Source organism: Ruditapes philippinarum, unplaced genomic scaffold (genome assembly GCF_026571515.1).
Source record: "Ruditapes philippinarum isolate M1 unplaced genomic scaffold, ASM2657151v2 ctg4212_1_1_1_1, whole genome shotgun sequence".
In the NCBI taxonomy this organism is placed as follows: domain Eukaryota; kingdom Metazoa; phylum Mollusca; class Bivalvia; order Venerida; family Veneridae; genus Ruditapes; species Ruditapes philippinarum.
Genome location: NW_026852362.1, coordinates 14,490 through 32,647, shown reverse-complemented (window position 1 = coordinate 32,647; position 18,158 = coordinate 14,490). Strand labels below are relative to the sequence as shown.

The window sequence follows — 18,158 nt, the reverse complement described above, 5'->3', positions numbered from 1 at the left end:
TGCACAAACTAGTACAAAAACACATGTAGCAATTGTGAATATTCACTTATAACAACAAATGTATTAGCAATAAGTCGGATACGAAAACTATTAACTTCCGTACGAAAAAGTACGCTCATACTTAAGACGGAATCCGCCTTCAATACATTCTGCCTTGGTGTACTATAAAGCGTATTCCTGACCTTAGGGGGGGGGGATCTTAGGGAGAATATGGCTCGATATATGCAAAGTTTCCCTCTTAGTGGATTCTGGTTAAAATGGCGGAAATCTGCCAAACAGGATACAATTCCTCCCAAGGAAAGACATCCTTTAGCGGAAAGACATCCATAAAATTGGCAGAACAATTAGATAAGAAGAAAAAAAGGTCAAACAATAACCAGGAAAAATACAGCCTAAATTAACCAAAAATATATTTTAAGGGTTAATAGACATACACGTACTGAGTAATACCCAAATGGCATTGTTTATCAAACAAATCAAACAAAATAATTTTTCGAAAACAAAACAAAACAAAAACGTGTGTGAATAAATTACATTAAGGGGGTGGTTGGGTCCAAAACTTAGGCAGACCTAAAAATGTTTGCCTAAGTTTCATGGTCTGCCTAATACTGAAATAAATATACTTTAGGTCTGCCTTAAGCTTATGATATATAAACATAAATAAATGTGCGGACAAATAAGTAAATATATATATATATGGTCTTATATATATATATATATATATATATCGTCATGCTGTTCAAAAAAAATGTTCAGGAGACGCAAAAAGCTATTTTTCTAATATCCATTAACTAATATACTTTAATTTGAACTAATTGTATACATATTTAAATTTTTCTGTCAGAATGATATAAACAGATCAAGTACAAAATATTACTTTAAAGATATTTGATGTTATATTTCAGTTACATGACTTCTTACATGTAGTTACACAAGTGTTTGCACCCAAAGTGTTTGAATTCTTGAGATGGAAATAAATGTTTTTTTATTTATTTATTTATTATTTTTTTTTTACTCTCAACTTAATTTATTCTTTTTTTTTTAAAGTTCAATTCATAAATATAATTAGTAAAGAGCATTTTTTTTTAAAATTTAATGTGCACGTAACATTGTAACAGTAACTGCAAAAATGTAAAACCTGGATTATTATACATAAAATAGCAGAAATATAACAGGACTATGCTAAATTGCTATCATTGTTGTTTAGATTACAACATACAACAGTACCAAATCTTTATCAATATTTTCAACTGATTATACTATTATCTACTCAATTTAAGAGAAGTCTGAGTCGAGCTGCAGGTTTTGCCATCAAAATCAGAAAATAAATAATCAGTAAACAGTGTAGATCTTGGTAAGGATGCACAAATTATAGTGCCGGCTTAAGTAATTTACACTAGATGCAATATTTATTGAGTAATGACTTTTAATGAACAAACTATTATTTTTTATCATAATTAAACACATTGGTGATAAAAAAAGCATTATTTTTTGTTGACACACAAACATTTCTTATAAAAAAACTACATCTTTTGAAAATGCAATGATTAGCTTATAGTTCTTATTTAAAGTGTACACTTATATTAGGGAAATGCTTAGATTGCTGTCAATAGTATAATCATTAACATCACATATGATAAAATCTATGATAGGCTGCAGGAATGGTATTTCTCCTGCATAATTCAACTAAGTATTTGTATTTATCGCTGGACAATTTTGGCTCATCTATATTTTGAAAATGTTTGAACAGTTTTGGTTCTTTATAATTAAGTTTGGATTCAATTGCACAAAATACGTGTCACCATCAAAGTCAAACAATCTGGACTTTCATCATTTAACCCAATGTGTCCAATTCCTTTCAATCTTATTTTCTTACCATTTTCATCTATATCTAAATGTTTTATATATTTTTTACATAAGTTTAAAGTAAAAGAAAATCATTGTCATCTCAGTGAAACTATATGGATGCTTTCTTCGAGACATCTGTACAGTTGTAGCAGATTGTACTGTTTTATGTAATGACATGTTCTTGCAGGCTTTGTCTTGAATTTCCTTTTAATTTTATTTTATAATCCAAGACAATGGAAGGAAAGACACTTTTCATTCTTCAATATTAATTTATTGTATTTAATTTCACCAAACACAACAGTTTTTAATCCATTTAAACACTTTCATTCAATTATCAAAAATATAATTAAATTATTGGTCTTCATAATCTTTTATTAACAAATCAGTTTTTCTTAATTGTAACTCAACCACAGTTTTCATATACACCTTTACAATTAATAGCATGGCAATAAAAGCGTGAAAACATGAAAACATTAATATCTCGTGCCCAATAATTCATTTTTTTTGAAAAAGTCCAACACACAAGAGAAAATTTCATTCGAACCACCATTTGCCAATGTCTCATTCCAGATGTAACAGTAAGCATCACTGTTGCATAGACTGTACTTTGTCAAGTTATAGTTGTTTAGTTTTTTAGCATAGAAAAGATTAAGGCAGTGCAAATTCCTGCTGTAAATCAAAACAAGTAGTCACAAAGGATTCATTAGATTTTTCAAATGATTTGTCTGCCTCTTTTTTCTTTTCTTTTCTGGCTAGATTTAGTTTTTAAAATGTCCCCAATTTGGGATATCTCCAAACAAATTGTTATTATTATGATTTTTATTATAATATTATAATTATTATTATTATTATTAATATTATTATTTTATTATTATAATTATTACTATTATTATTATTATTATTATTATTATTATTATTATTATTATTATTATTTTCATTATTATTAATATTATTTTGGCTTTATTATTAGTATTATTGTTATTCTTGTTATTACTATTATTAATATAATTATTATTATTATTATTATTATTATTATTATTATTATTATAACTATTATTATTATTACCAGTATTATTATTTTTATTATTATTATTATAATTTTTAAACACATAAGCATAATAACAACTTTTTACCTTTAAATTTCAGCAGCCAAGATCTTGAAAATTGAATGTCAGCAGTTTTCTTGAAATTTTATATTATGGAATCATCCTTGATTCTTTATGACATCAAAAGTGACATCGTTTTTAAAAATTAATTTAAATTTAATTTAAATGTAATTATTATAACTTAGAATTTCATTTTTTGTAAATGTTTGCATTATGATATTATATGGAGTTGGAAATATAATAATTAAAAAGTTAAAAACATTTAATGCAAAAAGTATGGTAAGTGCATTTACAGTATTTTTTGCGTCAAGAGTTTAAAAAGAATTTGGTGCAAACACTATAGTAAATGCACTCACATCAGTTTGTACACCAAACAAAAAGCGAATAAGTTACAGCTGTTGTATTTTTTTTTAAAATGCATTTTTCAAGTAAATTCACACAAATGTTTTAATAGGCTATGCAAAATGATTTTTTTTAAATGCAAAAAAGTCTAATTATCCAAAAATGTCAGTTTGCTCCAACATGACGATATATATAATTCAGACAACAATTTTCTCAAATTATTGAATACACAGTTGTTTAGTTGGTGCTAATGTGTTAAAAAGTAAATATATATTAAAACGTGACAACTGTTCCTTGTGCAGTGTTGAAATAGATAAAATAATAATGGTTAAGAAATAACAAACTATATGTAAATTCGGTAGCGCTTTCAATGCTTTCTTCGCATATCTTCAGCCGAAACTTTAATAAACAATAAACATATAACGTCATGAAAAAAAGCGGGAACGTTAAATGATAACGTATTTCCCGGCAAACACAATATGGTTATTGATACTGTAAAATTATAATATTACGGACATTGAGCATAATCCGTACAATCTGGCAGTGAATTAATGACATTTATTAAAGGGAGGTAATAAAATTCACAAGTTAATGATTTTATGGCCACAAATTGTATGGTAATTAACAATTTTTACTGAATAAATATTGGTAAATAAACGAACAATTGGACTGAATAAAATCGCAAGCGTTTCTTACATAATTAAAAATGAAGAGATTGTAACAAATATGATGCACTTATATATATATATTTATATATATACATATTTATATATTATATATATATATATACCTTGTTAAACGATTATTACCAATGAGCATTTAGCTGTGGCTTAAATAATTTGATTAAAAGTTGTTCTTTTTCTTCTCTAAAATTGTCACTTTCGTTTAATATCTTATATAGAGGGAAAATGCTAAATTTACCTCCTGAACAATTATGTAAATGTTTATTTACTTGCAACATTGTGAGTTCTTCAGTGTTTGTTTGTTGCCTATGTAAAGTCATACGTTTACATAATTCATTTTTTGTTTGGCCAATGTAAAACTGTTTACAGTTGTCACAAATTATTGAATATATCACATTTTTTGAAACACAGTTCATACTTTGTTTTATCTTAAATGTCTTACTGTTACAAAATTGCATTTTATTTCCTTCTATTAGAGAAGGACATGTCTTAAACCTACTCCTGTTGCATTTAGAAACTGTTGTTACAGTATTATTTTTCATGTCGAACTTTGAAGAGGTTAAGATGTGTTGAAGACTTTTTGCTTGTCTTTTACTGTTTATAATGCGCTTCTGTTCTTAAACACTGTTCATCCTTTCACTTTTTCGTAACACATTCTCACAAGATGGAATTGCTTGGGAAATATTGGTACTTTTGGGACTAAATGCTGTTACACATGGGATAAAGTTGTACTTGTTGTTAGCTGTTATGTTTTCTTTAGTTTTGATGGGACCTTTCAATTTGGCCTTAGATATTCCGTATGTAATAATTTCATCTGGGTAATTCTGATTTTTAAGTCTTGTAGTAAGTTCTGAGAGGCGCTTTTCTTGCAGTGTTTCTCCTCTTACTATAGTTATGATTCTTGACGCAAGCTTGAAAGGAATGTTTAACTATGTATGTGTCGGATGACACGATTTAAAGTTGAAGTAGTTGTATGTGTCCGTCGGTTTACTGTCGATATCTGTTGTTATATGTGTTCCAGATTTCATAACTAATACATCTAAAAATGGCATGCTTGTTTCACTTTTATTCATCGTAAATTGAATACAGGGGTGTTAATTGTTTATTTCTCTTAATAAATCATCTGTGTTGATATTTTTCCCGACTATTAAAAAACAATCATCCAAAAATCTTTTCCAGTTCATTTTAATGTATTTTGAAAAGTCGTTTCCGTGTATTGTTGATATGCTTTCGTAGAGTGTTTTCTCTAGATATCCAAGTACCAAAGTAGCATAAGTTGGGTCGACTTTAGTACCCATAGCTGTACCTTTATTCTGGATATAATATTTGCCGTGAAAATAAAATACGTTACTCTTTAGGATAAGTTGCAGTGATTTCAATATAAATTGGTGTTGGAATCTAGTATCTATTTTATCGTGAAAATTTTCTATCCAGTGTTGAATTGCCTGTAAGCCCAGATCATGTGGAATGTTTGTATACAAATTTATGACATCTAAGGTAACTAAAATGGAATCTTTTTCTACCTTTTTTTCCGGCAAGTAATTCAGGAAATCTATGTCATCTCGAATGAAACTTGGAACTTGTCTACATAAAGGTTTTAATATGAGGTCTAAAAAGTGGCAAAGTCTCTGTGTAACACTGTTAGGTCCCCCTACAATAGGCCTAAACATTAAATCATCTGGTGCAGAAACTTTAATGTATTCAGATTTATTATTATTAATTGCCTCTTCAATTTTCCTACTTTTGTGAATTTTAGGTAATCCGTAAAAAAAGCTGGTTGAACTTTCAAAATTAGTCAAATATGTTGATTCCTCCTTTACCAATCCTTTACCGTGTTTATTTACAATATCATTTAATTCTTTCCGTGTCCTTAAATCTGTCTCTGAATAGTACATTTCATCCCTTAACATTTTCAAAATGTGATCTCTATAGTAGTCATTGTCCATACAAACTACAGCACCGCCTTTATCTTTTATGATTAATGATTTGTTTGATAATATACTTTTCCATGCTGATCGATCGTTCTTCGTTAAATTAGAATGAACATCAGATTTATTTTCAAGTGGGATTTCCTTTAATGAGATTCAATAGCCTCTTCTAAAAAAATATCTTTCCTGTTAGGAGGTTTCCATCCAGTTTTATTCCGTACTAAGGGTATATCGTTTCTATCATTATCTTTATCTTCTTCATGGAAAAACTCACTAAGCCTTAAGAGTTTGTTATTTCTTAAACATTACTATTTTATCTATATATTTGTATATATTGGTCTGCCTAAGGTGTATTTTGTCATATATATATATATATACATATTGGTCTGCCTAAGGTGTATTTAGTCATTAATATATATATTAGCTTTAAGAAATCTAAGTACTGTATTTTTTTTCCAGATATGTAGACTTGCTTTTGAACTCTTGCAACCTCGACATAAGGATGGCTCAAAATATGCAAAGTCTTTAGATTGTGAATACTTTATATACCATCTGTATAAAGAAATGTGTATGAGGCGTAATCTTTAGTGATATATGTTATTTAGGTCAATGTATATAATAATATCACACGGGTGTATAAATCATATAACATAAATTGACCTGAACTTTGAAGCTAAAATAACATTAATCTACCAACGTATCTTGTTATTTATGAATGGGCACACACATGTATGTGATGTGTCAAAAATGAATATAATAAAAGCCGTTAAGTACTCCTGTGTATGTTGTATTTCTATGTAAACAGATTTGCAAAAGCACCTCTTGTGATATGTCCAAAATATTTATAATAAAATGTGTAGTGCTCGAAATTTCTATATTAAATAATCGCTTTAATTTTAAGTAATGTATTTTCTTTAATATACGGACTGGTAAACGAGTCTATATAGAGGAAACCGTGCATGCAGGAAGGTCGTTTATAGATCAAGCAGGTACGAATTTCTGTATTTATTCCGTAAACATGTACTTTTGTAATATACAGATACTTCAATCTTGTATACGGTCTAATCATAGCAGCTTTCCTAAGTATACTATACATGTTTAACCATGTTTAACAAAGTAGCATTGCTTTTCTAGGATTGCTTCTCTTAAAGCAGTCAACAATCCATAAATTTGACCATGTTTTTGCGATTCGAGAAATTACATAGGATATATTTTGACCTTTTATTGAAGAAAAAGGGGTATTCCAATAAAAATGCTACTCATCACCTAATGCATTAAGTGTGCATAGCCGATACTTGCTCTACGTAAGTGACAAAATATTGCGCAAAAATCGGCATCCGACATTCAATGCCGAGCTAGACATTCACATTCAGCTCAGCATTAGATAATTATATATTTGTTATTCTTAAATACAAATTCAATCGACAATCATCTACAAATTCAAAATAACCTGTTTAGTCAGGCTATGGAATTTTTGATCAACATTTGAAACCAGTTTGTGAGCAATGTTATTCCCAAACAAATGTGGAGCTAAACATTCAACACTTAGCTGGACATTCAACACTCCCAATGTAGGACAAGACGTCACACTATGTTATTCTTATTATATGCATTATACTATTAATTGCTGACCAGGTTTATTTTCTTCCAAAGTCAACCACTATTATTTGTAAGTTAAAATGTCTGTATATATATATATTTAGTTTTACACTTGCAAAAGTACCGGGACATTGGTAAATCTTACACTCTTAGACAGACAATGCCTGGAGAACAGTTAAGTTATACATGCGCATTTAGTATTCTACAAATATATTCAATTACGTTTTCATAAACGTGTCAACCTTTTTTCTGAACACCAAGCAGTCATTGACTTGAATAATTGTGCAACTGATTATACAACAAGACGAAGATATCATTTGATGTGACAAAAACAGATATATCTTGAACATATAAACATGACAAGCCAAAGGATTAGGTGTCTTTAGGACAGTTTTATATGCTAATTTATATCTACGGTTTTATTATAATTATAATGTCAACGATAGCACTATCGTATCTATTAACACAGTAATTACAAAAGCGACACATGTGTTTAGTTTAAGCACGCATTTAGGGTATAAATGAAACATTTTCTATAACGAGATGATAAGGATGTGATTATATATATCAAATCGCGACAAGGTCATAACACATTTTATCTACTACAAGTGTGTCTGCACACGCCACAATAAACATTTTCTTCTTAACGTATAATTTAAGGCAATGTATATGAGAATGTAACAAGAATAAGAATACAATCATATAAGTATATAGTTTGAGTTCTCTTGGGCACTGTTGACATTTTAATTCGACATATCAAATATGTTTAATACTTCTTTAAATGAGTGTTGGTTCATCAAATATATAATATAATAAACTGTTCTTTATCCGATTATCATTTAAGGTTCATGATCAAATTTGATTTTTAATACATAAAAATGAACAATGCAGTATCAACGTAATGTAACTATTTCCTACAAATGACAGTGAGTGTACTAACATATTGTTTGCTGGACGACGGTGACTTTTTAAAATTTCACGCTATCGTCTCATAATTATTGACTATTTGACCTAGCTTACTATCATGTCAACATCTAGTCAGCATAACAATACTTTATCAGATGTTTACTCGATGGAATCTATTTAAAATGGAGAATTAATGACACGGTATCAGTTAAATCCTGTGAATGGCGGTGACATATTCGTTTATTGAATCAAACACCTGCAATACCGCCTTTCCATGTTATACTGGGGCTTATATATGTATTCGGACCCAATATATGTGGGACCCAACACAATTATTTGTCTTAAATGTAATTATCGGGTAAAACAAGTGTGCTAAACCTTTATTCTTAAACCGAGGTATTGGGTCTATGATTTTACAATTGGGGCGTCATATATAAAGCGACCGTGTATTGTATATACTTTATATATATATTTCATCTGTTTGCGCATGTGGCTGACCTGGGAAGTAGTTATAACAGGTGCGCGCTATCCTGGGCGCAACTTTTCGGTCTTTTCTGTCAGTCTACGGATAATAGCCGAAGACATTCCGAGTGTAAGTGCCATTATATGTCAGCCATGTTGTTTAACTTTTCACTGTTTAACTTTAACACCGAGGTAAGTCAATTTGCTTTACGATTGATACTTTTTAAGCATAAAATCCCAAAAAATATAACAAATAAATCATGAAGCTTTATCGAAACGGCGGACGGTGCATCATGTGCTCTCCTGCGGGATATTATTCTTGTGAACAATTACATCACGAAAACTGGTGACTCGAGGGTATCTTTAGCTTGAATCATACGATAGACCGGTGGTGACATTTCACGTTCACGAATTCATGATTTCAAGATTTTAATATTTCATTATTTTTAGAGTGAAATATTGAATTTTTATATCGTGAATTCGCTAATTTATAATTTCACGATTTCTCTTTAACAACCTGAATAAATGAAATAATGAAATCGTGAAATCATGAATTCACGAATTCACGATTTCATTTTTTCGTGAATTTCATAGTTTCACGATTTCTCTTAAAAACCTGAGGAAATGAAATAATGAAATCGTGAATTAATGAATTCACGATTTCATTTTTTTAAAGTGAAATCGTGAAATTATGAATTCGTGAATTCACGAATTCACAATTTCATCTGCACAGTTGTGACGTCACGATGTCAAGTATTTAGCATGCGCTTAGGGCCTTTTCCGTTCAGAGTAAAGGTGGCGAGAGTTACAGGAGTTCCAATTCATTTTTTTTTTCAAAAGAAAGTACTCTTCCTTTTGATTTAAGTTTAGTTGACACAATATTTTTCATAATCATGCATAAATTTACATAGGCCGCCTTTTTCATGTATCGATACAGTTTTAGAATATGTCCGCACTGACAATCCTCATTTTTTATGTCAGTCCAACACTTTTTTGGTTTCACTAATATTCTAAAATCTTAAAGGGATTATTTTTGTTGGGTCGATAAAGAGAGGGGTTGTTTTTTTGTGGGGTTTACAAAAGAAAGAAAAAAATGTAATCGGAGCTAGATCTACGTCTCGAACTCGCATCCTCAGTGACTATTCTAGGAGGGGGATGGGGGTTCACTCACATTTTTGAGAATCCCACCCTATTTGTCACTCTATGGACTAGTGGAAATCTACCAAGATTAATAAGAGTGACCTGACCTTTGAGATGGAAACCAGGTTCTTTCCACAACACAGAGTCATCATGTCGAACACATTTATGCATTTTTTAAAATACATCAAAGACTGACCGAATTGTTGACCGGGTTCGATCATCAATGCACATTTATGAAAAAGTCATACTTTTGAATTGAACATGCAATTGTGACCTTGACCTTTGAGCTAGAGCGACAAGTCATCATCATGTCCAATACATTTCTGTAAAGTTCTTTTGAGAATAAAATTCATCCAGGAATGACAGAATTGTTGACCATACAAAACCATCAATGCACTTTAATGAAAAATTATTTCCAGGTGTTAAGTGTGACCTTGACCTTTGACCTACAAACCAGGGTATGACACATTTCTTAATGTTTTACACATTTATGCAAAATCATCTCAAAATCTATCCATGAATAACAAAGTTATGGACAAAACACAAAGTTAAGACGGATGGACAGATGCTGCAAAAACTTTATGCCTGTCCATTTTGAGGGGGACATAAAAATCAAAACACACATTAACTATCAATACAATCATACATAGGCAAGTTCCTGAGAAATTGTAAAAATGAATGAAAATTCAACACCTTGTGAATGAACCTAAGCTAGAAGAAACTATGAAAGCTAGAATGTGACAATTCTTTACAACAGCAAGTCAACAATTTATTTTTGCTTACGGATTTATAAAAATATCAAATTCAAATTAGAATGATGTAAAAGTTGATAATAACAGTATGAAATATGTTAAACATTCATTAAATTTTATGAGGTTATTATACATTGTTGAGTACAATACTGAATTCTATTGGCCGAGTACACAGCTACAAAACCTATATTGGACAAGGTCCTATCTGATATTCAAATACAGGTTTTGCAACTGTGTAAGAGTCCAATAGAAGCAGTACTGTATTCAAAAATGTAAACTGACCTCTTTATTTCTCACCACCAGTGTTTTAACATTTTGACTTAAGCACAATATGGATTTTTGCGACACGGAAAATGTATTTACATACTCGCAGTTGATCAGTTATTCTGCAAGGAACACATTTGTTTATAATTATTCAAAAACAATAGTGAAATGAATGGCAGCAAGAACTGGAAAGACTCCCAAAACCTCTAACCCATGTATGTTTAGAACATATTACTATAAAACTGTGAGTAAAACAAAAGTACTCCAAATCTGGAATGTAGTCAGTTGAGATTAAACTTGATATGAATATTGTAGGTACATATTTTATGTATCAAATCTCTATGATACAATGTTTGTTCCCAGCTGGAAGTAAATGAATGGGATGATGGTGAAGTAATGCACTTTGTGATAAGGAAAGCCAATTCTGGGTGTTCTTAACAACAAAATCTTCGGTAATGAAATTTATGTTATATAAAATAGTTTTATAGGACATGTTATATATACATGTATATGTCAAGTATGCCAATACCTCATACTGTGTTAGTGCAACATAAAATCATAGGCTTCAAACATTTTTTTTATTTGAAAATGGCTGAAGATACTGAAATTGTCATGGTTTTCTGCGCCTGAAATTTCCCTGGCCTAATAAAAAGACAAGGAAACAATGAAAGACTTCCTAGTACAGCATAATGGTTATCAAAAATAGATTACATGTACTAGCTATAGTCTGATTTTATTGACCTGTCAATTTTGAATACATTAAAGCACTCATTTACATATTCAATCCCACTTCGGGTTTGTCCGTTTATTTCACGAGAATTAAAATGGAGTATATCGATAACGTTAGGAAAACTCTCACTAGCTTAATGTAGGTTTTCCAAAAATCAGCAAAAGCACAGTCTGTTAAGTGATTACCTAATGTATGAGAGGTCCGAGGTTCGATACCTTCTTTTGAGATTCTTTTTAGACTTATCCTTTCTTTATTTTTAAGTATATTTTAATGAAAATGGTCAAGCGCATGTAAAATTGTCTACACGGATATGAAGCAACTATGAAGCACTGAATTGTCACGTTTTGTATTGTATTTTAAGTCACTGAAATGACATTTATTGATTTTAATCAGAATGAATTTTGAATATTAATTCTTAAACAAAGTTATATACAAAAGTATAGTATTTAAAAAAAGTGCAAAACATATTCAAACAGAAAGAACAACCATAACTTCAAAAATGTTGAAAATAGTTGTGAATTAGGAAAAAAACTTGGACATATGCTGTCTCGATCTTACAACACGTAGGACATTTAGATCTTATATACCCGTAGTTTACTCTATTGCGCTATAACGGTCATTGTATCTAATTCGTAGAAACATGATGAATTTATTCACATCTTACTGCGTACATGACTACATCTCACGGAATCTACCGAACATTTATCGAATATTAATATATTCTGTGCATTGACCGTATAATCAGTATGGAATTGACAGGTTAAATACACTGGCCCTTGATTAGTATGCAGTATGTGTAAAGAGCAATAATCGTTTCCGCGCTGTTTCTCTGCAACTACTGGCTGGAATTCAATTAAACTTTATAGGAACCATTGATACATGCCCAGATAATACTATCTAACACGGAGTTATGACCTCTGTTATTGCTCTGAATATTTATCATGTACAAAGAATATTACTGTTTACGCCATGATAAATATATAAAAAATAAAGCCTTATGTCTCCAGTTGTTGTGTTAGTAATAACCAGTACTCGACAGGGGGATAAATTCAAGGAATTTGCTTGTATAGAAGTAATATTCGAGGCCGAACAATCAACATTTGAGGAAACTTAAATGAAATGCTTAATGAAAACAATGCTAAATTAGTTTGCAAGTTTTAAAAGATAATATATTCATTTCAAGAGAAACAACTTTTGAATTATCTTGTTTACATGACATGTTTTATATATGAAACATTGAAGTGAATATAATGTAATCATAACATTCAGAATACATCATATTGTTCAGCTGTAATTTTCTTGTTGTTGTTTTTTCTTTCACCATTTCATGCGTAAAAATCGAAGTTACTTGGTCTGTGTTATGTAGTACACAGCTAGCTTTCTGAAATTTTGTTTATGTTCTTATTATTGTAAGCAATGATTTTGGGTTGATAAGATGACCCTTACAACAATCAGTTGTGGAGAAAAGTACTAGATTTAGTTTGTTTGTATCATGTATGCTTAGCTCATAAAAATTTTATAAAGGTACAATGTATAAGGATATCCGACCTTCCTCCATGGTAAGAGTCGCTGATTTCTTATCGAGTGATCTCTCTGATCTGGGTCTCATCCCTGGAAGAATAACATGGTAGTTAGGAAGGATATTAGTTAAGCACTGGTGCGAGTATCCGGTATTGAGAACGATTGTTAAGAAACTACCCGATTGTTAAGAAACTACCCGTCTACAAAGCTGACATTATGTTGAAAAGGGGTTATAACCCTCCGTGTGTGCCTTATATATAAACATACACAAAAATTTACCTCATCATTAAGTATCAATGTTCCCTTTTTTAAAACCTTAGATTTTCTACATCTCGAGACGTTTTCCTATAATGAAGTTATTATGTCCTCAATAGCTTGCCAGTTCACTTATCACTTAACAACGTCCACAGAAGAATGTGTTTTGACCCGTGTCCTTAATTGGATGCATTTGTCAGAATGTCCCCATTAGGTTAGACACACCAGTGGGGGTGGGTCCTCAATAGACTTAATATACTCTTTTTCCAGTCTATTTGTAATGACAGTATCGTTTATTAAAAGTTATAAGTATGGTGTAAAGAATATATTTGTGATCTAAGGGCAGTTATTTTGAAAGAAAACTATTCAGAAAGGAGTGTCCTCAATAGACTGCAAAATGTTGTGTGTCCTCATTGGAGTGTCCATACAAGTATTGGTGTGTTTGTGTGTGTGTGTGTGTGTGCGCGTGTGTTGGCGTGTGTGTGTGTTTTTCTTTTTGATATTTTTTTGTAATTGTTGTTTTTTCTTTCATTACATTGGTTTCACATCTGGTATAACCGTTCATATGTATGAAAATAAATAATTGTAAAACCACTGTGGGATGTGCTTCGACCCACAAATGGTTATGTGACGAAGCGAATAAATAGGGTTATCCCATGTGGGGCCTAAAAAAACAACATCAAATGAAAATATATAGATTAAAATTTTGTTCGACATAACAAAAAAATGGTAAACGATCTGTTCAAAAATTACTCACCACCGAACAAAAAAATGCAATAAATAATCCTATATAAGAATTCATGTATAAGACATTTTGTTTGGACGATCAAACACAACAGTTATTTTCGACAAGTTGAAAAGAATCTTTTAATATTACCATTATTGTTATTAATAATAATTTTATTATAATCTGATCAATGAATGATCTTCTTATTCTTATTTCTCAGTTTGTTTCCATTTTTCATATTGAAAATACGGCATTTTTAGGTTATCATATTCCAGCAAGTAACTAACTCTGTCATAATTACTTCATTTATGTAATAGAAAGAGCACCGAAACACGAGGCTATCTGATTTGTACGAGGGGGCGTAGCCCCCGAGTATTAATCAGATTGCCGAGTGTTTTGATGTTCTTTCTCTTTTGTATCATAGTCAAACATGACAGCACGTTCCCTGTTGTCATAAAATGAAACCCCAGAAAAAATTAACCAATGAACGAACATTTGAATATGATATTTCTGCCCCTTTCCCTTTCTCTGCCGTCACAATATGTAAACCCCAGCAAAAATGAACCAATCAACGGGCATTATCTGGAGTGCGGGTAACTGATACCCGCACTCCAGTTACCGCACTGTGCATGTATATATATACGATTTAACTCTGACACTTTTTCAACAGAAAGGTCCCCAAACTATGATACAATTGATATATATTCCATATATTGTAGGTAGATACCTTCATTGTTCCTCTAACATTTCGTGAAGTAAGGGGTCAATGGGGTTATTCTCATTGGAATATAAAGTAAAATAGGTGTCTGTGAGTCAAGATCAGGGATGCCGACACATAGATTTCTACACATTTGCTTATACAGCCTTTTTTATAGTCACTCGTTTGTCATAACGAATACTTGCCATCATGTATGTTTCAGAATTACAAAACGCCATGTCTTTGTCAAGTTTTATATATGTGTATAAAATTTATCATGGCAATTTCCTGTCATTATCTGAATTGGTTTACCTTTTTTGAAATATAAAGTTAATCAGACAACATTTGAGCCGAGACACTTCTTGGTTAACACGTTCTTGTTTAATTTAACTTTTCTGTCATGTTGCATGTTTTTGTTTCTGTATTTTTTTTTATTTTATTTTTTTTTTCATTTTTATTATCATTTTAAAACGAACAAAACACATATATGCTCATTTACAAGTACAAAGAGTACAAAGTACAACATCACTACTTTACTTTGTGCTTTGAAATTATTATTATAAGGGCATGACTGTTTGCATGTTTAGAGACAGAGAAAACTGTGAGTTATATCACTGTCACTAAGAATTATTGTGACAAAATATTTATCAATATTGAACTTAATATTGATAATAATAAAAAAACATGCTAAAAACAAATGTAATCAATGGGTATCGTCTTTGTTTATTTATTTATCTATTATGGTTACTTAAATTTTATATTTTTAAACAAATAAGCATTCATACAGCTTTATATCGGAAATGTAAATATATATTTTCATTTGTATAATATTGCTATTTAGTTTACAAAACGAGACATTAAAAAGTTACTTTTTGTTTTTGTCGTGTAATTTTACAAAAACTTATCATGAACCGTCCAATCAATGTGTCTACCTGACAACATTTGAACATTTTTACAACAAACAAATAAAACATGATTAGATTTATTTTCATGTTATACCTATCCAATCTGGTAGGTAATAGTCATATATATTAAAAAGCTTTGCTAGATTACTTTTTGATCGTGGAAACTCTTTATAATAAACAGCTTTGCCCCCTGCTAGCCAAGCTCCCCACCATCCAAAGGTTCCTGCTGAAACTATCACGTGATCACTCAATGCCATAATTGCCAGATCGTCTCCAGGATTGTCGAATGGACTTATATGGACATTATTCAAGTTCTCCTCACACCATTTTTTGTCATTTGTAACCACAAAAAATTTTATGTCAGATGTGTTTTGTTGTAATATGTGTTTTGCTTTTTCAACAAATGTTGCATCTACTACGGCAAATCCTTTTTTTAAATTACCAGGGGTGCTAAAATCTCCACGACGGATATGAATTGTAGCCTGTTTAAAGCCTTTAGGGTTCACAAGGTTCATATATTGTTTAGCTCTGTTAAAATGTACATATTTTAAGCGTAATGCGTTTTTAACAATATCTCTTTCGGTATCAAAATATCTCCAAGATTGAAAACAACCTGCAATAGTAAAGTTGTAAGATTCTGACTTAAGTCCTTTGCTTAAGTCTTTATATATCGCTACTTTCTTTCCAAGTAAGATTACATTATTTGATAGATTTCTCTTATTGAAATCCACAATATTAGGTAAGTCAAAATACGTGTTAACGTGGTATGATGAAGGAATAACTGGTATTAAATCATGTCTATATGCCAATCCCAAAATTGTAGCAATTTGAAATAAGTCGTTGCCCGTTCTTCCTTCACTTTTAGCAATTGTAATAAAACGCTGACATCGAGATGTTCTTAGGTCGGACAGTGGCCATCTGTTGCTAGTATATTTCCATTTGAGATGAAAACATCGTTTGTTACTATACATGACACTGTCGTTTATATATAAAAATTTCGTTTTGTATATATCAATTGATGTAGTAATACTGATTGGTTTAGATGTAAGGACGTAGCTTTCTGAATTATTTATCATGTAAATTAATACACGAACAAACGAAAATAGAGACAACAACAGCACTAAACTTTTAATTCGAAACATCATTTTCATTCTTAAAAAAAACCTTGAAAATCCAGCTTCAAAAATGTCATGTAAAATATATCCGTCACTTTCCTGCTGATCAAAATATCAGTTGTCGCATTTGTTAATATAGTTTAAAAATTCAATTACTTATAAACACCCTTATAGAATAACATGTACGTCCAGCAAGTTTTAAATAAACACAACTTGGTTTTGAAAAAAAAATATCGGAATTAAAGAAAGACCAATGTTCAATTTATTTAAACCTATTTAAATGGTATAAACGCTGTTAAACATGTAAATTTAGCAAATATCACTAGACATCCATTCGTTCAACGTGGATAATGGTAGTAAATATGTTGTAGGGACATTTATTAAACTATGTTACTATAAAAATCATTTGAGGAGCGCCAAGTGTCTCAATTACCATATATTTTATTAGTAACACTTGCAAAAATAATAGGAAGAAGGGAAGAAGAAGATCATTACTTTTGATATCATACCGTTACTATTACAATTGTTGTTATTATTATTATTATTATTATTATTATTATTATTATTATTATTATTATTATTATTATTATTATTATTATTATTATTATAAGTATTATAAGAAACTGTTTAAAAACACAATTATAGCTGAGATCGCTTTTCGTTTCATTATATTGACAAACATATAAAAGCATACTACATCTATATGCTTTGATTTATTGCAACATCCCAGAGATATGTGTAGCGTACATGTTTATTTCTTAGCGCGTTTCTACAGTTATTAAGCTTATGTTTTATCTACCATAACTTATTGTTTTAGTCAGTGTGCTATGTGCGTTTCAATATTGCGTAAGCTTGTTTGGTGGTACTTGATTGTTTTTAAACCTATTTGTAAACAATATTCGAAACATAACGCGTTTCTTCTTTTTTCTTTCGGTTAATCAGACTATATGTTTCGCGTATCAAAAATGCACCTAAATCAGGTAGGCCAAAATCTGCATCTCGTACCGAAATCGTTTCCAAAATAAAGGATATCATTGAAGGAGATGCAAGATTTACAATTGAAAGGACCTAAATACAGAATTCCGTCTGAGATTGATTTTAATGCTTGTCGTGGTCAGATTGCTGAATCTATAAAGGATTTTTCGGTTAAATGGTGTCGCCGTGAAAATGCGGATAGT

General features: G+C 30.6%; 1 protein-coding gene across 1 annotated transcript; it reads right to left on the bottom strand.

Moving 5' to 3' along the window:
- Positions 1-15,688: 15,688 nt before the first annotated feature.
- Positions 15,689-17,283, bottom strand: LOC132758061 (galactoside alpha-(1,2)-fucosyltransferase 1-like). The gene has a single exon (XM_060749579.1). The coding sequence runs from the start codon at positions 17,014-17,016 to the stop codon at positions 15,949-15,951; it is 1,068 nt and encodes a 355-aa protein (XP_060605562.1). The 5' UTR covers positions 17,017-17,283; the 3' UTR covers positions 15,689-15,948.
- Between the last annotated feature and the right edge of the window lie 875 nt (positions 17,284-18,158).